The following is a 24,786-nucleotide window of genomic DNA, read 5'->3' as shown; positions in this document are numbered from 1 at the left end:
GGCAGGTTGGTTGGTACATTAGAAAGATCTGATTTGAGGTCCCTGTAAATCAGTGGCTGCTTGGACATAGTACTGTCCTGAGGGCTAATGTAAGGTATTAGATGTCTTATGCAGCATGCAACTCCCCTCCTTCCATGTCTCCTATCTCCAGCATTAGAGAAGTGGGATGGGACCAGACTGACTTCCAGTCTGGGTCCCTGGGTAGGCTTGAAGGTGTAGAGGGAGCACAGCCTTCATATCCACCCACAGGTTTGTAGCATCTGGGGCCATTAGAGCCAGTGGAGAACTACAATGGAACAACCCTCTCAGGTAGCTTGGAGTTGTTACCCCAGAAAAGGTAATAGTTTTAAATAAAGTTCCGGTCTCCATATTTAATCATATTGTGGTGTGTGTGTCTCATTATTTCCATCACCACATCAATGAGTGGGACACATTAGTGATACAAAAAATTTCCAAAACCCATGTATGCTCTTAACAATGTTGCTGTAAACTAGCAGATTAAAAGAAAGAAACCTATGGTACAAATTTGAGACACAAATGATCCCTCCCCATTTTGTTCTTCCCGTACTCCTAAATTCAGCTATCCAATTCACGAGGTATAACTGTAAACTGCAAAGATAGGAACAAAGGAAAAACAAAAAGAGAACTGGATAAATTCATGGTGGTTAAGACCATTAATGGCTATTAGCCAGGATGGGTAAGGAATGGTGTCCCTAGACTCTCTCTGTCAGAAGGTGGAGATGGATGGCAGGAGAGAGATCACTTGATCATTACCTGTTAGGTTCACTCCCTCTGGGGCACCTGGCATTGGCCACTGTCAGGATACTGACAGGATACTGGGCTAGATGGACCTTTGGTCTGACCCAGTACAGCCATTCTTATGTTCCTAAACAAAAAAAGACTAGAAAAATCACTGATACTGCAAGATATTTGATTGACGAAGGCAGGGCAGACACTGGAAACTATTCAGAGGTGGAGATGAAGAAAGAATAGAAACATGGATACAAGGCTGTCATTTTTTTCATTCACTCTTATCTCTCAAGAGGCAGACAACATCCTTTCAGTCTGGACTGACTGAGCTAAAAATACAGAAGAATGCTATTACTAGAGGTGTTTGGAAAAGGGGATGAATTTTAATTTTTTTTTGGCAACAAATTCATCTCTGCTTTGTCTAAAATCAGTATTTAGAAAATTTTAACTCCTCTAATTATTTTATTTACTTCCTACATATGTGATATCTTTCTGATTATTCTTGATATCCTCTGTATAAAGTATGTAGTCTGCAATCCTGGATTGCCATTTCTAGAATAAGTGTAGGAAAGATTGGGTCCAAGTCTTATTTTGCCGCTAAATGCTTTAACCCTAATCTAGTCTACCAAACAATTTAAATCCTCCTACTTATTTCAGGATTTTTCTCCAGATGTACTGAATCATTATAAGCAAAACCAGAAAAATCATGTGATTTGCACAGGAATTGAGTTAGCATAGAAGATTACACTTCATACACTGTCAAGTATCAGAGGGGTAGCTGTGTTAGTCTGGATCTGTAAAAGCAGCAAAGAGTCCTGTGGCAACTTATAGACTAACCGACGTTTTGGAGCATGAGCTTTCGTGGGTGAATACCCACTTCGTCGTTGCATCCAAAACGAAAGCTCATGCTCCAAAACGTCTGTTAGTCTATAAGGTGCCACAGGACTCTTTGCTGCTTTTACTTCATACACTGTTGAATTCAATATTAATGTCAATGAGAAGTACACCTGAATTAATACCAACAGTGACAAAAATATAAGATGATTGCTGAACAATGTTAATCCTCTGATATTATAATCCCAAAATATATTATCAAAAGGATCTGCAGCTGTACCACAAAATATGTAGGCATAATACCTCGCTTGCTGGTAGGTAAATATCTCTGATTGAAACTGCAGAATTTTCTACTATAACTACTATCTTTGAAAAGCAAGAGAAAAAGAAGAAATTGTTAGCATTCCAATTCCCCCTTCTGAAAAAGACACAGGGTATGTCTACACTACGGGACTATTCCGATTTTACATAAACCGGTTTTGTAAAACAGATTGTATAAAGTCGAGTGCACGTGGCCACACTAAGCACATTAATTCGGCGGTGTGCGTCCATGGTCCGAGGCTAGCGTCGATTTCTGGAGTGTTGCACTGTGGGTAGCTATCCCGTAGCTATCCCATAGTTTCCGCAGTCTCCCCCGCCCATTGGAATTCTGGGTTGAGACCCAAATGCATGATGGTGCAAAAACAGTGTTGCAGGTGTTTCTGGGTAAATGTCGTCACTCATTCCTTCCTCTGTGAAAGCAACGGCAGACAATCATTTTGTGCCCCTTTTCCCCGGATTGCCCTGGCAGACGCCATAGCATGGCAACCATGGAGCCTGTTTTGCCTTTTGTCACTGTCACCATGTGTGTACTGGATGCCGCTGACAGAGGCGGTACTGCAGTGCTACAGAGCAGCATTCATTTGCCTTTGCAAGATAGCAGAGACGGTTATCAGTTGTTCTGTACCGTCTGCCACGTCATTGTAAATTGGCGATGAGATGACGGTTATCAGTCGTTCTGTACCGTCTGCTGCTGTCATGGGTGCTCCTGGCTGAGGTCGGCCGGGGGTGCAAAGACAAAAATGGGAATGACTCTCCAGGTCATTCCCTCCTTTATGTTGTATCTAAAAATAGAGTCAGTCCTGCCTAGAATATGGGGCAAGTGTGCTAGAGAACCAGTGTACCAGAGAGCACAGCCGCTCCGTGTCAGATTCCGCAGAAATGATGAGCTGCATGCCATTCTAGGGGGTGCCCCTGCAACAACCCCACCCGTTGCTTCCCTGCTCCCCCAACCCTCCTGAGCTACCGTTGCAGTGTCCCCCCATTTGTGTGATGAAGTAATAAAGAATGCAGGAATAAGAAACACTGACTTGTTAGTGAGATAAAATGAGGGGGAGGAAGCCTCCAGCTGCTATGATAGTCCAGGCAGTACAGAATCTTTTCTTTAGACATGAAGAGGGGGGTGCTGATGGAGCTCAGCCCCCAGTTGCTATGATGAAGACGGTTACCAGCCGTTCTGTACCATCTACTGGGAATGACCGGGAGTCATTCCTATTTTTACCCAGGTGCCCCCGGCCGACCTCACCTGAGGCCAGCCAGGAGCACTCATGGGCTGATGACGACGATGGATAGCAGTCATATTGTACCATCTGCCACCGGGGAGAGGAGCGGAGAGGATGCTGTTGTTCACTGCCGCAGCATCGCGTCTACCAGCAGCATTCAGTAGACATAGGGTGACATTGAAAAAAAGTCAAGAAACGATTTTTTTCTCTTTTCTTTCACCGGGGGGGGGGGGGGGTAAATTGACGAGCTATACCCTGAACCACCCTGGACAATGTGTTTGACCCTACAGGCATTGGGAGCCCAGCCAAGAATGCAAATGCTTTTCGGAGACTGCGGGGGCTGTGGGATAGCTGGAGTCCTCAGTACCCCCTCCCTCCCTCTATAAGCGTCCATTTGATTCTTTGGCTTTCCGTTACGCTTGTCACGCAGCACTGTGCTGAGTCCCTGCTGTGGCCTCTGTCTGGAGATTTTTTCAAATGCTTTGGCATTTCGTCTTCTGTAACGGAACTGTGATAGAACAGATTTGCCTCCCCATACAGCGATCAGATCCAGTATCTCCCATACGGTCCATACTGGAGCTCTTTTTGGATTTGGGACAGCATCGCCACCCGTGCTGATCAGAGCTCCACGCTGGGCAAACAGGAAATGAAATTCAAAAGTTCGCGAGGCTTTTCCTGTCTACCTGGCCAGTGCATCCGAGTTCAGATTGCTGTCCAGAGCGGTCACAATGGTGCACTGTGGGATACCGCCCGGAGGCCAATACCGTCGATTTGCGGCCACACTAACCCTAATCCGATATGGTAATACCGATTTCAGCGCTACTCCTCTCGTTGGGGAGGAGTACAGAAACCGGTTTAAAGAGCCCTTTATATGGATATAAAGGGCCTCATTGTGTGGACGGGTGCAGCGTTAAATTGGTTTAACGCTGCTAAAATCGGTTTAAACGCGTAGTGTAGACCAGGCATGAATGATGGTCTAAAATTAGACCAACAACTGAGTTTAGTGTAGACAGCAGTTCACACTGTTCTGCTGCTCTCCTCTCTGAGCAGATAAGTACAAGAATCTCTACAGCGTTTAGACAGCAAGATTGTTGGCCCGCGCACAAGACTGGAACAGATAAGACAGAGCTATGGGACAACAACAAACTGAACAAGAATATCAGCAGGCCATTGGGTGGCTGAGGTAGGATTGCCCAGCACAGTAATTAAACATTTTATTCATACTAAATCTATCATTTTGGGGGAAATTAAGGTATCAGCATGTCAGAGAATAAAATTTAATGTAGGAACCTTGTTGGGACCATAAATCTTTACACAGCTGTTTAAATCTAGAAAAATAGATTTCAAAAGGACTTGAATTTATTCAACAGATTTTGATTTGTTGAGAAAATAAAAGGGAAAAAAGGTTGGATGCCTACAATATTTATTTTGGAGCATCAGGCCTCCCAGCTACACACAAGGTAAGAGATATCAGGGCCCATGTACAAAAGAGTCACCCAATTTGCACCCCCCGCCCCCGCCAGAGAGAGGGGGGGAGGTGATAGCAATAGTAGCTGGTCTTTACAAACCAAATGGTCTGGTGACATCAAAAGTCATTTGGACTTACTTTCTGCAGGGAGATAATATACGTTATGTTCTGGCCTAATTGCTTTTTATGAAGATGGGGCTTAACTGTTTTGTTTGAAAGAACTGGAATGCTATTGTGTTAAACATATTGTAATAATCTCTCTTTATAAATTTACATAGGACAAACAAGGTAATGATTACATTTATGTTTAAACAGAAAATAGGCAGCAATTAAAAATTTGAATTAGGGAAAATCAATTATAAAATTTTGAAAAAGTAGCAACTGGGTAAAAAGTGAAATACACAATAAGGTAAACTTTACAAAGTAGAAAATCAGGAAAGTTAACAAAAGTTATATAGGTAAGGGACCCTCTCCTCTCCATCACAATCCTTCCACACAGCAAGCCTTTGTCTCCCTAATGTCTATGCCTCCACATCCTTCCCTCTCTAGCGCCTTTCCTCATCTGACTTTTCCATTCTCCTCAATGTCCCTTCTCCCCTTCTTTCATTTTCCTACATCCTTGTTTATTTTAATTCCCCTATCCTGCCATAATCCTCATTCCACCTCTATCCTACAAAAAAGTAAAATAAAAAGATAAAGTGTCACAATCACCAGCTTGATCAATTTTGTTACATCTCTTTCCCCAATCTGTCATCTGTTTGAGTCTTTTATTATTTGCTCTTCAGAACAGAGACTGCATCTTGGTACAGTATGTTTGCATAGTGTTTAGCGTGCCTGATTCAATTAGAGCAAATGTCTTTCTCGTCAAAGTTCCACTAACTCCATAAATGGCCATATGCATTTAAAATTGGACTTAGTGTTTTCACTAGGGAAACCACAGAGTGAAAGAGGGTTTTCTAAAACTCACATTATAATCTCACTTAAGTGCTTCAAACAGAAGAGTCAGGGCAATTTATTATTTTACTGTCTACAAAATAAGTTTAATAAATTGAATATAAAGTAGATTGTCATATCTAAAGCTTCCTAAAACTAGAATGGGTCATTTTGTTTATTTCTATGCTAATAAGTTCACAGATAAATAAATACTCCTTCAGTTATGTCAAACCAAGCATTTTTTCACTTCTGCCTTTACAAACTGCCAAGTAAAATTCATCATGTGCAAAGCACAATTAAATCTATGTTAGCAATAAGTGAATATCCCACCTACAGAAGTACACAACTACTCTATCTGGGTAAAATATGGAGGGATTGGAGAAGGGGTTGGGGGCAAATCAATATCACTGTGGTACAAACAGAGTATAGTTATTTCAGGGAAAATCCAGTGATTAATTTATATCTATGTACTGGAAAATCTACACATTAAATAGAGGAATTTTCAACACTTTTTTGGAAATCATTTCTATTTCAGTACGCAATTCAAGTGAAAGGTTCTTAAGTCACTATAAAGGGAGCAGACAATTTGATACTATATCACCACACTGGACTTGCTGCTAAAAATAGAATGAAATATAGGAAATTTATCTTACAACTGAAATGAACACAAAATTTAAGATTTTCCACAGTCTGTCAAAAGTTTGGTGTTACTTTAATACTAGTTTAACTGTTCTTCAGTTATTCTTTCAAAAATACCACTGAACGTGCATTTATTCTAATCCTGAAGTGCATTTTCTGTGTCTAAGAATTAAAACATACAACAGAGCAGAAAATTTAACAATTTATACACTTCCCAAAGAACTATCTAAAATTACTAGAAATTACTCACTGCTATTAATTACAATAAAATACACAAAAGAGTGTATTTTAAAAAATCTGGCCAATGTTCCTGGCAAGGGAAGAAGGCCCCTATGCCTATGATTAGCCCTGGGAAGAGATTTGAGTTGCACAGCCCTTGTGCAGACTCTAAACATTCAAAAATCCATGAGGGGGAGTGCTCCTCTACCCATCCAGCAAGACATTTTTTCTAGAACAGTGTTTCTCAAACGGGGGTTGCCGCTTGTGTAGGAAAAGCCCCTGGTGAGCCGGGCCGGTTTGTTTACCTGCCCCGTCCGCAGGTCTGGCCAATCGCGGCTCCCACTGGCCATGGTTCGCCACTCCAGGCCAATGGGAGCTGCTGGAAGCGGCGAGGGCCGAGGGACTTACTGGCCGCTGCTTCCAGCAGCCCCCATTGGCCTGCAGCAGCGAACCCTGGCCAGTGGGAGCCGCGATCGGCCAGACTTGCGAACAGGGCAGGTAAACAAACCAGCCTGGCCCGTCAGGAGCTTTCCCTACACAAGCAGCAACCCCAGTTTGAGAAACACTGTTCTAGAAGATTCTGGAATATCAGCATCCCCGTTGTACATATCTTACACATGGGGAAACACAGAGGCAATTCTCAAAGTACACTGTCATATCTGTGCTGTCTGACTAACAGCTCAAGCCCTTCAACACTAATGACATGCACGGAGCCACAGCCATTATTCTGGATAACTCAGAGCTGTGCCTGTGGCTAATAGACCAGGGTCCTCCTCTCTATCCTGATGCAGCATGTGCAGTCTTCTATAACATATTTATTCACCAGAGCAATGTCCTTTGTTAATTTGGGATAGTAGGCCAACTAAAGGAGAATTTTAATTAAGCAAGATCTACGGCATTAACAAAATATACATATTTTGTATAAGCACCCCTGGTAGATTGAACTCCATGTTTAGTGCACTACATTAGTTTCATTTTCCTATGGAATTTCCTTTAGTTTAAAAGCATTCTTCAGCATGATATTATACAGTACCATGGTAAATGCCTTAGGTGCCGACTCTGTGGGTGCTCCGGGACTCATGCACCCATGGGAAAAAAATAGTGGGTGCTCAGCACCCACCAGTCACAGCTGTTTGGCAGCTGGGGGGAGGGCAGAGAGTAGCTAGTGCCAGGGGCGTTGGGGGAGGGGTTGGAGCGGGGATGGGAAGAGGCAGAGCGAGGGTGGGGCCTTGGGGAAACAGGCAGAGCAGGGGCATGGCAGGGGTGGAACACTTCCAGAGAAAAATAAAAGTCAGTGGTAAATGCCATTTAAAAAGTTAATGTTTTCATGCTAGAAACAGAAAGAAGAGCGCACATAAGTCACAGCATTTATATTAACCAAATTACCACAAGAGGAAAAAAAAACAGTGCTAGCATACTTTATGTAAATTGCTTGAAATAAGCTTACCAGACAGTTGTTTCCATTTGACTGTCATTTAGTTGTCGATTGTCTAACTGGGCAAAGAGAGGAAAAAGAACCTGAATCCCTCCAATCGAATGAATTGCACTGTGAATTGAGTGGGTTACTATAGCTTTCACATCCTATATTAAAAAAACAAAAAAAAGTTTCTCAATGTTAGTTTGTATTTGCCATTATCATGTTTTACCATAAATGTCTAATATTTGAAAACTAGTTACCAATGGCACTTCAAAGACACGATTTACTATGCTTTTTATTTTCTGTCAATTTAGTCTAAATGCTATAAAGATAATTTCTCTTCATAACTTCAAGCCATCCAAATATGCAAACACACACCACAAAGGTATGTTTCACACAAAGTCTATACAGGTAACACATACTGTGGACATTTTGCCACAAAAGGTGTTATTAAAAATTAGGGCTGTCAAGCAGTTAAAAAAATCAAGCACAATTAATCGCACTGTTAAACAATATTAGAACACTATTTAAGTATTATTTGATGTTTTCTACATTTTCAAATATATTGATATTAATCACAACATAAAATACAAAGTGCAGAGAGCTCACTTTATATTTTTATTACAAATATGTGCTCTGTAAAAAACAAAAGAAATAGTATTTCAATTCATCTCAAAAGTACTGTAGTGCAATCTCTATCATGAAAGTTGAACTTACAACTTTTGTTTATGTACAAAAAAAACTGCAGTAAAATTAAAATAATGTAAAACTTTACATCCTAATTAGTCCTATTTTTTGTTCAGCCAGTCGTTCAGAGAAACAAGTTTGTTTACATTTGCAGGACATAATGCTGGTCACTTCTTGTTCACAATGTCACTTTAAAATGAGCGCAGGTGTTCGCATGGCACTGTTGTAGCCAGTGAAACAAGATATTTACATGCCAGATGGACTAAAGATTCATATGTCCCTTCGTGCTTCAGCCACCATTCCAGAGGACGTGTCCACGCTGATGATGGGTTCTGCTCAAAAACAATCCAAAGCAGTGCAGACTGACGCATGTTCATTTTCATCATCTGAGTCAGATGCCACCAGCAGCAGGTTGATTTTCTGTTTTTGGTAGTTCAGGTTCTGTAGTTTCCCCATCAGAGTGCTGCTCTTTTAAGACATCTGACAGCATGCTCCACACCTCATCCCTCTCAGATTTTGGAAGGCACTTCAGATTCTTAAACCTTAGGTCAAGTGCAGTAGCTATCTTTAGAAATCTCACATTCGTACCTTCTTTCCATTTTCTCAAATCTGCAGTGAAAGCATTCTTAAAATGGACAACATGTGCTAAATCACCATCTGAGACTGCTATAACATGGAAGATGTGGCAGAATGTGGGTAAAACAGAGCAGGGGATATTGAACTCCTTGGGGGAGAATTGTGTCACAAATTGAATTAATGCATTTTTTTTAAACAAGTGTCATATGCATGGAAGCATGGTGGCCAAAGCATGAAAGGGCATAAGAATGTTAGCATATTTGGCACATAAATACCTTGCAATCTCATGTGAACGCCTGTTCTCGCTTTCAGGTGACATTGTAAATAAGAAGTGGGCAGCATTATCTCCCATAAATCTAAACAAATGTGTTTGTCATAGCGATTGACTGAACAAGAAGTAGGACTGAGTGGACTTGTAGGGTCTAAAGTGTTACGTAACTACACTCAAAAACAAAACAATGTAACAAAAAAATCTACATTTGTAAGTTACACTTTCACAGTAAAGACATTGCACTACAGTACTTGCATGAGGTGAATTGAAAAATACTATTTCTTTTGTTTATCATTTTACACTGTTAATATTTGTAATAAAAATAATATAAAGTGAGCAGTGCACACTTTGTAATCTGTGTTGAAATTGAAATCAATATATTTGAAAATGCAGAAAAACATCCAAAATATTTAATACATTTAAACTGGTATTGTATTGTTTAACAGTGTGATTAAAACTGCAATTAATTGTAATTAGTTTTTTTGAGTTAATTCTGAGAGTTAACTGTGATTAATCCACAGCCATATTAAAAATGCTTTAACCATAGAATGCTTTAGTTGGTCCATTTTAATGTTAAACTGGACCCATTCAAACTTCTTGGTTTCATTACCTATTTCGCTCAAAATAACTGGGCTGGAAAATAAGGCAAGCATTAAACTGATAGCCCTCAACATATAATTTGACAAACTCTTGTTCACTGTGTAATACACACATTTCTTTACTGCATCATTAATAATTTTGGCTCAAGAAAACAAGTGAAAAAGTAGCTAAGTGAGAATGATAGCTACTCATATTTAAAAACAAAACAAACGTTAATCTACAACTAAAGCAATGCTAAATGAAAACAGCAATGGCAACAGCATACTATGTCATCATACAAGATGTAGATTGGACAGAGATTGCAGAATTTTTGTGTTAGCAGAGTTTGGCCTAAACACGAGATATTTCTGGAGAAGTATAGTTATATACATCTTGCTAACCAATGCACCTCAAACAATTAATAGGCTATATAGTTGATGATGGCCATATAAGCGACAGTGTTTGCTGTCCTTCATGCTGAAGGAAAGATACAGAAATGTTAGCCAGTACAAAAGGAAGGGAAATCCATGGGTTAAATGGAGAAAATGACAGCCTCAGTCAGATGAGGTGTCAAAGGGGCTAATGGATACATAGGAAAGACTACACACAGTAAAAGGTAATAACAATACTAATTAGAAACAGACCCTCAATCACACTTTGGCAGCCTGTATGGCTGTAAGCTCCATTAACAAAAACATGAAAATAAAGTACCAATATAAACGAACCTGAAGCATAAGAGCATGTGGAGAGTGTACGAAAATTGAAGGGTTTTCCTTTGGTGAGGATTCAAGGCATAGTTGAGCATCAGTAGCCTTAGCATTGTAAGTAAAGGCAATACTACTTGCAAGTTTCCCATCATATAGAACTTGTTTGTGGTGCTCAGCCAGATGAATATCACTCTCAGATTTAAATTTGAAAGTACTCTGGGGAAAAAAAAGTGACTTGAAACGTGTATATTTTAAATGAATAATAAAAATGCATGTCACATGATCTGTTTATTGTATTATCTGAAGGAAGGGCAGGCAAGCAATACAGAATCTATTAAACTATATTTTGTATTTTCTGCTGTTCTTGAAATGTTTTCATATATTTAAGCCACAAATATATACTTGAATTTTATTACCATTAGTAATGTAAAACTGGGATAGGACGGGGAATCATTTTTTCAACCTAGAAGAACAAATCAAAGTATTTACTACATGCTACTATTAGCATGTCATTTTGTTCATTTATCTGGTATGATTTATTCTTCTAGGCAGCAGCATTAATGTTTTAACAGGTTGCAATTAATCTATGTTTCAGAAAATGCATCACAAAAAGCAGATATAAATCTATTAATATTAACAGTAATACAGTACACACCTTCCAAAGTACAGGACATTTCAATTATTCCACATTTTATTTAGGATAATAAAAGTTTAATGATCTAGAAATTATTTGTATTATTTGTTCTTTATTTGTGAATCTTTTTTCCCAAACTAAACTCTTACTTTGTTTAACATGGATTGCCAGTATAGCAAAGATAATTGTTCAGTGACACCATTCAGAATTGCTAAAGATATTAAAAACTGTTTACATGCTGTATGCGTTCTTGTGGTTTCAACAGATTTTCATATGTTCTTAATCTTGCTTCTTTGACTTTTTACTAATTACATTACATGTTTACCAAGTCCAAAGAAAATATTTTAATGGAAGAGTTTATACATGCATACTTCCCAGGGCTTCTACCAATATCTTTTTGATTTAATGGAAAGGGTTTTTATAAAACAGCATGCATCCCATGCTTCATTAACTAACAGACAGTAACACATTCCAAGGCGCTACCGATGTGAAACACTACTTACAACAAATAAAAAAAACAAAAACACAACCCTCTCCCCCCGCCCCCCACAGTTTTCCAAATGCCAGATTTCAAGAATAATGATTTTCAAAGTTAAGGGAAGACTGGAAATCTGTATTACTCTTAAATATATTGTGATTCTTATTTGATTCAAAACCATGTTTTCTGGCAACACTGTCAAACTGACCAAGCATGAAGAGATGCAGAAGGAAATGAATGTAACAAGCTGTCAGCTTTACTTGACTTACTACTTTAGCATGCTATAATCATTTGACAGCTGCGGGAAGGCAACTAGTGGTAAAATACAGGATCCATAAAAATAAACCAAAACTGTTAGAAATTATTACCATTCAAGTAATGAAGTTTGAATTTCAATGTAATGATTTCTAAAATCATCATTAAATAATCTGTTCTGAAGGCTAATCAAATTCACATTGCTCAAACTGCATATAACCAACCACATTTCAAAATGTGCAACATTTTTATCGTTTTCTGTCCTCCTCAACTTCTCCCATTTACACTCCCACCAGCGCTCCCACCCAGTGTTGTATGTAATAATTAGATCAGGGGACTGGTGGCATGCTATCCAAGTCCACTGATGTCCAGGCTAGTAGCAAACAAAGACAATTTGTAAGAGGCTCCTTGCCCCCTCCCCACAAATTGCATTTTCTTACAAATATACAGCTACTCTTCATGTAATGCAGCTAATTTTTGCTGATAATGCTACCTAGACTTCACTTAACAGTTAATAAGCATAGTTATATTACCTCACAAACATCTGCCTGAGAAAAAGGGAGTATGTCTTTTTAAAAAATGGGACAATTTCTTTAAATGTACAGATAATTAAAGTATTCTATTTGTTGCCCTTCCCCCAGTGTCAAAAGCAGTGGTTTACATATTGAGCAAACCTACATTTGCCTTTTTGTTGATTTCAAAAAAAAAGTTTGCATTCCAGCTTTTGACATGTTTTTAAGTTTTACCACCATATGAAATCTCTTCCAACACAGAAAAAAAATGCCATACCCTGGTGTTTTTTTCAGGAGCAAAAACCCATTTTTTAATATTTTTTTAAGATACTTTGCCACATTTCTAGGTTTTGCAACTATAAGCATGGCAGACAGTTTCATATTATTATTTGATCCTTACATTTTAGTAGCACTTAGAGGCCTAAATCAGGTGGATTCAGACACAGAAAAATGGCAAAACTCTACACCATTTTTGTCACTATGTTGTTATAGTCTTTTAACATAACTCTTGAAAGTAATTTCAGTAGCTTATTACTCTAATATCTACTGCTTCTGAGTATTAGGAAACTTGTTATCCAGTTCAAAGTTTACCAGAAATCTAAACTTCTAACCACTTCAATCATTGAATAGTGGAAAGACAAAAGCAATTTAAACTGAAATTACAAGAAACATTTTGACTTACTACTTGAGGGGAAATAAGGGTTCAACCAAGGAGAGGAAAGTAGGAAAGATAGGGATGACAGATCAAGGAAAGAAGCCCTGTGTTCACACAGCTAGTCTCTTATTTTAAAACAAGCCCTCTGCTAACCTTGTTAAAATACTACTAATTGAAAACGTGAGTTTTATTTTGTTTTTAAATTAAATACTTACCTGCTGAGAAAAAAAACAAATGAAAAGGAATGATTGAGGATGAGTAGAGAGGAAAAGCATGATTGTCCAACATTTTAGGATCTTCCAACCCATTTGGACTTTTTCATTATATTGGACCCAGAGACCAGAATAATTTAGTTAGATCTAGCGTGAACATTCCCTATTACTGTTTGCAGCAGGTTCTATGAACATTTTATTCAGAATTCAATGCCCTGAATTTCAAAAAGGTTTAGGTTCAAACAAACCCATTTTATTAATAAATTTAAGATCTGTGCTGCCTAGTAGTTTACAACGTTTACACTGGTTCAAAAGCAGTGTTCTAGATCACTGCCTGAAAGCCAGACACACACAAGTTAGATATCTCTCTTTCACTTTGTCAGACTTCTGACAACTACAGACAGAAAGCTTTTGCCTGAAGGAAGTGATCATAACCTGGAGCTCCCATAAGATCCACACTCGGAATTATCATCAAGGTAGGGAAAGAAATGCAGTAAATGTTTGTACACAACAATACTTTGTTACTTATATTGATTGTTAGTATCATGAGGGAAGAGACTCACTGTAGCACTAACGTCCCACTTAGTAAGGCAACTCCCATCTTCTCATGTGCTATAATATTTATACTGCTTTCTGTATTTTTCACGCCATGCATCTGATAAAGTGAGTTTTAGCCCACAAAAACTTATGCCCAAATACATTTGTTAGTCTCTAAGGTGCCACAGGGAATCCTTGTTTTGTATGCACACAGAAAACACTCTGACTACTTATAACTGCACTAGAGCAAATGGCATAAATCTGTGAAGTTGGCTCATGGAGAGCTTCCATGTCTTCACAAGGTGTGGCCCTTTCCCCATACTTGCAGAGAGAGCTGCTCTCATGTTGGTTTCTATTCATGTTATCTGGGCTGAATTAAAAAAAAAGCATAGACAAAGACACAAACCTTTTAAAAGGTAAAAGGTAAATTTAATAGGATAGCAGTATTTTCTTAAAATATCCCACACTGTAGCATTGTTGATCCTGCTCGGAAAAGGTTAAATGGGGTCTACTGTCTCACACAAGCCAAAAAGATGCCACCAGCAGCAGGCTGATTTTCCGTTTTTAGTGGTTCGGGTTCTGTTCGGAGTGTTGCTCTTTTAAGACATCTGACAGCATGCTCCACACCTCGTCCCTCTCATTAAGTCATTAATCCTCGTGGAAACAAGAGGTGGGAATGGCTCCATGAGAAAAGAGGATGAAGGGTCTGTACCCTGCCGGAGGTCGCACCCCACTTTTTGGCAAAACTGTGCATTTTTCCAGTTGATCAGTTGCCAAGAGCAAACGGGACAAATGTCCAGTTTTGCCAAAAAAGAGTCAGGACAGCTGGGACAGCACTTAAAAAAAGGATTGTTCCACCCAAAACGGGATGTATGGTCACCCTAACAATGATCTATAAGACATATAGGATTGAGAATAATATGGTGTTACTGAGATCCAATTATTTAGGGACGTTGATACCAACACTGTATTTTCTGTCTATATATTAAACATTTTGGTATTAATCATTAACAGATAAATGTTCAGAATTGAGCAGCCTTTTATTTGAGCATCTGAGCATCCCCATCACTGTTTTGAAAACCGGCCTTAATTCTGAATCACAGGCCTGGTCTACACTACGAGTTTATCTCGAATTTAGCAGCGTTAAATCGAATTAACCCTGCACCCGTCCACACAACGAAGCCCTTTACTTCGATATAAAGGGCTCTTAATATCGATATCTGTACTCCTCCCCGACAAGGGGAGCAGCGCTGAAATTGGTATTGCCATTTCAAATTAGGGTTAGTGTGGCCACAATTCGACGCTATTGGCCTCTGGGAGCTATCCCACAGTGCACCATTGTGACCGCTCTGGACAGCCATCTGAACTTGGATACACTGGCCAGGTAGACAGGAAAAGCCCCGCGAACTTTTGAATTTCATTTCCTGTTTGCCCAGTGTGGAGAATTGATCAGCACAGGCGACCATGCAGTCCCAGAATAAAAAAAGAGCTCCAGCATGGACCGTATGGGAGATATTGAATCTGATCTCTGTATGGGGAGATGAATTTGTTCTATCAGAACTCCGTTCCAAAAGACAAAATGCCAAAACATTTGAAAAAATCTCCAAGGCCATGATGGACAGAGGCCACAACAGGGGCACAACACAGTGCTGTGTGAAACTTAAGGAGCTGAGACAAGCGTACCAGAAAGCCAAAGAATCAAATGGACGCTCATGGAGGGAGGGGCAACTGATGACTGAAGCTATCCCACAGTTCCCACACTCTCCGAAAACCATTTGAATTCTGGGCTGAGCTCCCAAAGCCTGAAGGGTCAAAAACATTGTCGCGGGTGGTTCAGGGTACATGTCATCAGCCTCCCCCCTCCCTGTGAAAGCAAACAGAAAAAAATCGTTTCTCGCCTTTTTTCAATATCACCATATGTCTACTGGATGCTGCTGGCAGACACGGTGCTGCAGCGCTACACAGCAGCAACCCCTTGCCTTGCGGATGGCAGACGGTACAGTATGACTGATATCCGTCATCGTCATCCCGTGGGTGCTCCTGGCTGGCCTCGGTACGGTCAGCCGGGGTTGCCTGGGCAAAAAAGGGAATGACTCCAGGTCATTCTCTTCTTTAAGTTTTGTCTAATGGAGATTCAGTCCTGCCTGGTATATCATGGCAGCTGGAGGCTTCTGCCTCAGGCTGCTCTCCCAGTCAACAGCACTGCGCGGTCGCGCCTACCCCAGCCTTCTCCTTGCTATTGGGGCTCACAATCAGATACTTAGTCCTTTACATTTTGCTGCAAATAAAAAAATTAAGCTGCTGTTTAGAACTGTCCCCCAACATACATATCCTGGGACATTTTGTATTTTACCAGTGTCAACCAAAGGCCCACAGACAAATGGAGATTCAGTCCTGCCTGTGTTTCTATCCTAGTGCTTGTCACAGATTCCCATTTTCAGCTATAGGCTGAGCAAGTGCAGAATAGTGGTTCACTCTACCTCACTGTAATCCAACCACTCTCCCCTCCCCCCTTTGATCTCTGCTTGAAATAAACTCAGTGTTGTTTCTTATTCATGCATTCTTTTTTACTTCATCACACAAATGGGGGGATAACTGCCACGGTAGCCCAGGAGGGGTAGGGGAGGAGGGAAGCAACGGGTAGGGTTTGTTGTAGGGGCACCCCCTAGAATGGCATGCAGCTCATCATTTCTGCAGTATGTCTGGGGCTCTGACCCAGAGTGGCCGTTTGCCTCTCGGGTTCTTTAGTAGGCTTGCCTGATATTCTTGGCAGGACTGACTCTCCATTAGACAAAACTTGAAGAAGAGAATGACCAGGGGAGTCATTCCCATTTTTGTCCAGGCGCCCCCGACTGACCTCACCAAGGCTGGCCAGGAGAACCCATGACAGCAGCAGACAGATGGCTGGTAACCGTCTTTCCTAACTTGCAAAAGGCAAGGGGATGCTGCTGTATAGCACTGCAGTACCGCGTCTGTCAGCAGCATCCAGTAGACATACGGCAACAGTGAAAAAGGCTGAACGGGTCTCCATGGTTTCCGTGCTATGGCATCTGCCCGAACAATCCAGGGAAAAGGGTGCAAAATGATTGTCTGCCGTTGCTTTCACGGAGGGAGGATTGACTGATGACATTTACCCATAGCCACCCGTGACAAATTTTTGCCCCCATCAGGCACTGGGATCTCAACCCAGAATTCCAATGGGCGGGGGAGACTGCGGGAACTATGGGACAGCTACGGGATAGCTACCCACAGTGCAACGCTCTGGAAGTCGACACTAGCCTTGGTACATGGACTCACAACAACGAATTAATGTGCTTAGTGTGGCCGTGTGCACTCGACTTTATACAATCTGTTTCCAAAAATCGATTTCTGTAAAAACAGAATAATCCCATAGTGTAGACATACCCTTAGTATATTTATGACTTTGGCATCCTTCTTAATTGTCTGGTATAATTTTGATAGCACCTCAGGCACACATATTTTCTATTTTTGTTCCTATCTACCTGACTTGCTCTTTTATTGTGACTGCTAAAAGATGTTCCTGCTGCTATTATCGATTTACAGCACTACACTAATCTATCATGTCACCTTGCTCAAAAAAGTAAGGGTTCAAATGCTTTTAAACCAAGTCTAAGAGAAGAGAGTATGCTATCTTCTATAAACCTTGCAGTTGTTAAAGTATCAAGAATAAAAATGATGAATACATGGGGTCTCAGAACACACAGAAAGACCGTTTCTTCAGTGAGGAACCAGACCTAAATATTTCAGAGTGGTAGCCGTGTTAGTCTGAATCAGCAAAAAGAACGAGGAGTAATTGTGGCACCTTAGAGACTAACAAATTTATTTGAGCATAAGCTTTTGTGGGCTAAAACCCACTTCATTGGATGCAAGCAGTGAAAAATACAGTAGGAAGAGATATATATACACACACACACACACACACACACACAGAGGACATGAAAAAAGGGTGTTGCCATACTAACTATAATGAGAGTAATCAGTTAGGGTGAGCTATTAGCAGGAGAAAATAAACTTTTGTAGTGATAACAGTAAGGGGAAAATTTGCATGGGGAAATAGGTTTTACTTTGTGTAATGACCCATCCACTCTCAGTCATTATTCAAGCCTAATTTAATGGTGTCCAGTTTGCAAATTAATTCCAATTCTGCACTTTCTCGTTGGAGTCTGGTTTTGAAGTTTTTTTGTTGGAGTATTGTGACTTTGAGGTTTGTAATCAAATGACCATAGAAGTTGGATTGTCTAAGAGGGATAAAGGAAATTGGTTTTGGGGCAGTATGGAAATGGACACATGAGAACCTTCTGTTATTTCCAAAAGCCACTTCACTGAGGTAATTCCTCGGCATGCCATCTAGAAGAACTATATTCCTTCATTCTTCTCACTAACTTCCCTTATTCCTCATCAAAATGCTTCTCCGGTGACACCTCAAAACTATATTGTGCCAGTTTTACACTTTGATATTATCATCAAACTGCAAGAGAATGTATGGCTATAGATTAGAGCGGATCATAAAACAATTTTAGTTCCACAGGCAATTCTGACATTTGAATTTTTCCTCCCCCCATTCTGAATCAGAAGAGCCAAAATTTTGAAATTGACACAGAGGATTTTAACTCAGGACATGCGGTGGTAAGAAGAAACTAGAGATGTGTTGGCCAATGCCACAATTTATTAACTCGGTTCAGAGTATGAAGAGGGCAACTGCGCAGGCCTGGAGAAACTGACATTATTTGATACAAATCTCTGGCCTTGGGCATATGGAGCGCATTCATACTCACATGTTGAATACACATATGAACCAGCACTCGAAGAACTGCATTTTCAAATGAGAAACTGTTCCATCAGAAATTTTTCAACCATCTCTAGTGTAGATTCTCAGATTGTGATCTACAACCCCACTACTTATTAGGGGCACAAGCCATCTATGGGCTTATAACTAAAGTTGCTTAGCAGATCCAAGATGGTGAAATAGCTCAGAGATAAGTAAATGCCCCCAACCTTTGTCTAAAATGTATGATCTTTACTTTGGGGGTTTTGTGCATCTCAATTGTTTTTTCTATCCAAGCACAGACATTTAGAGGTTGAAAAGCCACTAAAAAAAACAAAACACTCTTCTATTGTTTTCAGCCCAGGATAACTACAGAGTTTTCATATAGTTGGGCAACTTCTGGATACTTATCTGAACTGACCTACAAACCTTTTGAGACATTTCCAGAATTGTGTGTTCTAATGTGGCAGACTACAAATTCTGCAGCTTTTTTCTAATTGAGTTTTTAAATTAATTAAATATGAAAGTAAGTGGTACAGTCAGCACCCATTTACTGTAAAATTATACTTCATTATACACTGTCAGTACATTTTCTAGGTCTCTGTATAACAGCAACTTTATATACAATGCATAATAAGAGTTGACAAGAAGGAATTTTGAGATTTTGGCAGCTTGGAAGTGAAAAAATTAACACTTTCAGCATGGGGAAAGTGCACCAGACCATCTGGAATTGAGAGAGAAAACTGGTAGTTGTATGATTCTAATAAAATGATCAGCAGTGAACGAATTAAAGTTGGTATTTAAACTGTCTGCTTTTGTTTTTGGAGTTCACAGATCCCAGAATTATTATTCCAAACTTTCTGCAAACTCCAGTAGGAATTGTTTAACTGGTTTATCCTTAATGTTGGCAAGATTATCGTTACAACCATCAGGATTAAATATCTAATTTTTCTATAAAGGAAAGCTTACATCTCACTGCACAATATCATTGCAAGTGTTGGCCAATTAATAGATACCACAACCACCTCTGTAGTCAAACATAATAAATGAGACAAGATCCTGGATACAAAACAGTGAACTAAAGCAACTTTCATTCCACTAAGCATTAACATACACCGTCTACTAGGTACTGTGTTTTGTTTCACTGCTAGTGAATATGATTGTTTCAAATTCCAGAAAAACCGACACATACCAGTCACATAGGACATATTTCCTATTATCTATGTACCTCACATATACTCTCCTATTCATATAATACACATAGCATGAGAGACATTTATAGTCTCACTGTATATCACGACAACTTTGTTTTTACAGGATCATTTTCCAAATGTCACACCAAATGTTAATGGAGTTTAAATGCATCTTACCTTATTTTCATCTGTTAATTTAAATTCTGTATTTTACACATACATAGCACCTGACTTCTGAGGGACTCAAAGTGCTTTAAAAACAATACCAAAAGTGTTACCATTTTACAAACGGGGAAACTAAGGCTCAAAAAGATTGACACTATGTCACCAAAGAAGAGTATGAAATAGAATCCAGCTCTGTCTCCTATCCTCATGCCTTAACTGCTGCAGTTAGACAAACCAGCTAAAATAATGCTCTTTACAGTTTCCACAGAAAATAATACATATTGCTTTTATCAGAGAACAAAGTAACGTATGTACCATCAATTTGTCGAAAATATTCACGTGATGGCATTGGCACAAGAGAAAGTTACTCACCTTGCAGTAACTGAGGTTCTTCGAGATGTGTCCCCCTGTGGGTGCTCCACTCTATGTGACGGTGCGTCCTGGCGCTGTCGATCAGAGATTTTCGGTAGCAGTGCCTGGTTGGGGCGCACGCACCCAGATGGTATCTCCCGTGCAGTTGGAATCTTCCAGGGTGCGTGCGCCCCACACCCTCCTCAGTTCCTTCTCTACCATGGAGAGTATCTCAGTACTCCACAGTAGAGGGGAGGAGGGCGGGGAGTGGAGCACCCACAGGGACACACATCTCGAAGAACCTCAGTTACTGCAAGGTGAGTAACTTTCTCTTCTTCTTCAAGTGCTGTCCCTGTGGGTGCTCCACTCTAGGTGAATGTGTAGCAGTACCCACTATGGTTGGTGGGACTTTGGAGATACGGCAGGGAGTACTGAAGATAGTACTGTATGACCCACTACTGTGTCTGCTGTGGTGTCTTGCGTTAGAGCATAGTGTTTTGCAAACGTGTGTTCAGATGACCCTGTAGCCGCTTTGCAGATATCAGGAATGGGAACGTTGTGTAAGAAGGCAATGGATGCCGACATGGCTCTAGTGGAATGAGTTCTAATGTCGTCGGGCGGTTGAAGATTCTTCGCACGGTAACAGGATCTGATGACAGAGATCCACTTGGACAGATGTTGTTTAGAGATAGCCATACCCTTTGATTTTTTCGGTAATGGAAACGAAGAGTCATGGAGACTTGTGAAATGATTTAGTCCTGTCTAAATAAAAGGCAATTGCTCGCCTGACATCGAGAGTATGCAGGGTTGCCTCTTGTGGAGTCTTGTGAGGTTCGGGATAGAAAGCAGGTAAATATATAGGTTGGCTGAGGTGGAAGGTAGATACCACTTTAGAAAGAAATTTAGGATGTGGTCCCAAAGTGACTTTGTCTTTGGAGAAGATTGTGTAGGGAGAGTGGGCCATCAGGGCACTCATTTCACCTACTCTCCTTGCCGATGTTATGGCAACTAAGAAGCACCTTCCTGGACATATGGAGATGAGAGGAGGTAGCCAAGGGCTCGAATGGAGGTTTCATGAGAGTGTGTAGAACAAGGTTAAGATTCCATGAAGCAGCCATTGGGTGAATTTCAGGGTAGAGGTTTTGCAGGCCTGTGAGAAATTGTTTTATGGTTGGGTGGGTAAAGAGTGAATAACCTGCTAAGAGGTCATGGAAGGTGGTAAGTGCCACCAGGTGCACTTTGATGGAGCTGAGCGAATGTCCGTCTTGTTTTAGTTCCAAGAGGTAGTCTAGAATGATAGGGAGGGTCACTGTATTGGGCGCTAAGTGATTACATGAGCACCAGAGGGTGAAACGCTTCCACTTCTGCAGGTAGGTTTTATGAGTGGAGTCTTTCCTACTGTGCAGGCAGACATGTCGGACTTGCTCAGAACAGGCTAGTTCATGGATTTGGAGCCATGAAGGAACCATGCTGTGAGGTGGAGCTCAGGGTGAAGAGCCAGTCCGTTGTTCTGGAAAAGGAGATCTGGCCTCTTGGGGAGAGCCCGTGGGTGACGGGAGGACATGCAGAGTAGGTAGGGATACCACGTCTGTCTCAGGCAAGCCGGGGCAATAAGTATGACGTGGTCCTTGTGGTCCACAATCTTTCGAAGAACCCTGTGTAGCAGAGGGATTGGTGGAAGGCGTACAGGAGAGAGTTGTTCCACAGGATAAGGAATGCGTCTCCTGGGGATGCAGTTCTGAGTCCCACTCTGGAGCAAAACTGGGGACATTTTTGGTTCTGGGTTGTGGCAAAGAGGTCTACTGACGGGATGCCCCAGAGGGAGAAGAGCTGTTGAAGTACTGTGGGGTGCAGTTCCCATTCGTGTTCTGTCGAGAAGTGCCTGCCGAGTGCGTCGGCAGTAGTGTTGTGGCAGTCTGGTAGGTAGGAAGCAGTGATCTGTATTTGATGTTATATACACCAATTCCTTAGTCGGATGGCTTCCATGCAAAGGGAATTGAGTGTGTTCCCCCTTGTCTGTTGATGTAGTAAATACATGCTATGTTGTCTGTTAAGACTCGCAGGTATTGTTCTTTATGAGGGGAAGAAAATGAAGGCACGCTCATCTCACAGCTCTGAGCAATAAGAGATTTATGTGTAGGTGCGTCTCTGATGCAGACCACTGGCCTTGTGCCCTGTGTCCCCCTAAATGCACTCCGCAACTGATAAGGGAAGTGTCCATGGTGAGCATGAGTGATGGGGATCCTTTCTGGAAGGAAACCTTAGTGCAGAGGTTCTCTGGTCTTGTCCACCACTGTAGGGAAGCTAGAACATTGGGAGGAGGAGTTAACAGCATCCCTAAGGTGTGTCTGTTGGGTTTGAAATTGGAATTGAGCCAGCCCTGAAGACATCTCATGTGCAGCCTGGGGTACTGGACTATGAAGGTGGTGGCTGCCATATGACCAAGGAGCTGTAGGCAGAGTCTTGCCTGTGTCCTTGGATGAATAGAGAGCGTGCATTTGAGCTGCGTGATAGCGAGGAATCTATGATATGGGAGCAAGGCTCTGCTCTGGATTGAGTTGAGATGAGCTCCGATGAACTCAATCTGTTGCGTAGGTGTCGGTGGATTTGGGGTGTTTATTTGGAGGCCTAGGCTGTGAAAGAGGGCAATAGTGAAAGAGTAGCTTGGAGTGTCTCGCCATAGGAGTTGCCCTTGATGAGGCAATCGTCCAGGTAGCGGAACAGCGTGACCCCGTGTTTGTGGAGGTGAGCCACGACCACAGCTAGAGTTTTGGAAAAGACTCTCGGCGCTGTGGAGAGGCCGAAAGGAAGAATTCTGTATTGGAAATGGTTGTGACCAATTGTGAAGCGTAGAAAGCGTCTGTGAGCTGGATGAATTGATGTATGAAAATAGACGTACTGTAGGTCGAGGGCTGTAAACCAGTCCCCTTGATCCAGTGCAGGAATTAATGTGCCCAGTGTGACCATTTTGAATTTTTGTATCCTCGCGAATTTGTTCAGTTGGGCTAAGTCTAGTATAGGCCTCCAGCCCCCAGTCTTTTTCTGGGTCACTAAGTAATGGGAGTAGAAATCTTTCCCTGGATGTTGCATTGGCACAGGCTCCACTGCGCCTAGCTGTAGAAGGTGAGCCACTTCTGCATGAAGCAGGTGCTCATGAGAGGGGTCCCTCAAGAGGGACGGGGAAGGGGAGGAGGATAGGATATGAATGGGCTAGAGTAACCGGACTGAACTATCTCGAGGACTCAGTGGTCCTGTGTAATTTGCTGACAGTCATGTTGGAAACTCTGGAGGCGGTGGCAAAATGGGCAATTACGCTGTGGAATCAAGGAGTGGTCGCACAGACCCTGGACCAACCTTGGTCTTTGGTAGGGTTGGTATCGTTGACTCCTGGTAAGAGATGGGTGAATGCCCAGGGTGCGCAGTGTCGCTCTCGAATCTTTCATTGTATGAAGTAGTTCATCAGGTTTTTGTGGGTTTTTTTTTTTTTAAAGAAAACAGTTTATATTTATCAAAGGGGAGGTCCTCCACTTTGTTCTGCAGGTCTTTAGGGATGCCAGATGCAGAAAGCCATGAAGATCTGCGCATAACCACAGCCGGTACAGTTGTATGGGCTGCTGTGTCTGCCGTGTCTAAAGAGGCTTGTAGGGCTGTTCTGGAAATCAATTGGCACTCGCTCAGAATTGAGTCAAAGTCCGCTCTCCTGTCCTCTGGAATGTAAGAGGCGAATTCAAAAGTTTATTGTAGTTATCAAAGTCATGCCTGGCAAGGAATGCAAGGTAGTTTGCAATCCAGAATTGTAGAGTGGAGGATGTGTAAACCTTGCGACACAAGACGTCAAGGCGTTTAAGGTCCTTGTCTTGTGGGGTGGACCGATATTGTGGCTGTTTCGTTCTTTGTGCGACTGCATCGATAATGGAAGAGTTGAGTTGTGAGAAAAATAGGAAGTCAGCGTTCTTAGCAGGAACATAGTATCTACGTTCAGCTTTTCTGCAGGTTGGTAATAAAGAAGCTGGAGTTTACCAGAGAGTGTCAGCTGGTTCCAAGAGTGCCTCATTTATAGGGAGCGAAGTAGGGAAACTGAGGCTGGTGGCTGCGGACCTTAGCCTGAGGTGGAAAAGGCTCCAGGGGGGGAGGAGAGGGAGGTGCGGAGAATTCTGCTTGCCCTTGTAGATCAGGTTCACTCTCAGTGAAGGTAGCCAGTTCAGGTGGTGGGACTGTGCTGTGTCATGTTAAGAAGCGAAAGTGAAAGTGTGAGCGGTGCAGTGGGTCGTTGGAGGTACTCTGCAGGGGGTCTGCTGCTGGTGTGGGGGCGGAAGGCAGGCTCGGTGCCGACGTTCATCCCGGCACCAGGGCAGAGCGCGCGGTGGGCACCGTGGCTTTTTTTTTC

The 24,786-nt window shown here is 41.5% G+C and overlaps 1 protein-coding gene across 7 annotated transcripts in view; it reads right to left on the bottom strand.

Moving 5' to 3' along the window:
• NBEA (neurobeachin) overlaps positions 1–24,786 on the bottom strand; it is an 831,523-nt gene that overhangs the window by 598,132 nt on the left and 208,605 nt on the right. For all 7 annotated transcript variants that reach the window (XM_039530859.1, XM_039530876.1, XM_039530902.1 and 4 more), the window contains exons 9-10: positions 10,640–10,837; positions 7,832–7,965 (exon numbers count right to left, since the gene is read on the bottom strand). In XM_039530859.1, coding sequence (XP_039386793.1) covers positions 7,832–7,965; positions 10,640–10,837 — 332 coding nt within the window. The remainder of the gene's footprint in view (positions 1–7,831; positions 7,966–10,639; positions 10,838–24,786) is intronic.

Source organism: Mauremys reevesii, linkage group 1 (assembly GCF_016161935.1).
Source record: "Mauremys reevesii isolate NIE-2019 linkage group 1, ASM1616193v1, whole genome shotgun sequence".
NCBI lineage: Eukaryota > Metazoa > Chordata > Testudines > Geoemydidae > Mauremys > Mauremys reevesii.
This window is presented reverse-complemented; position numbering and strand designations above follow the sequence as displayed.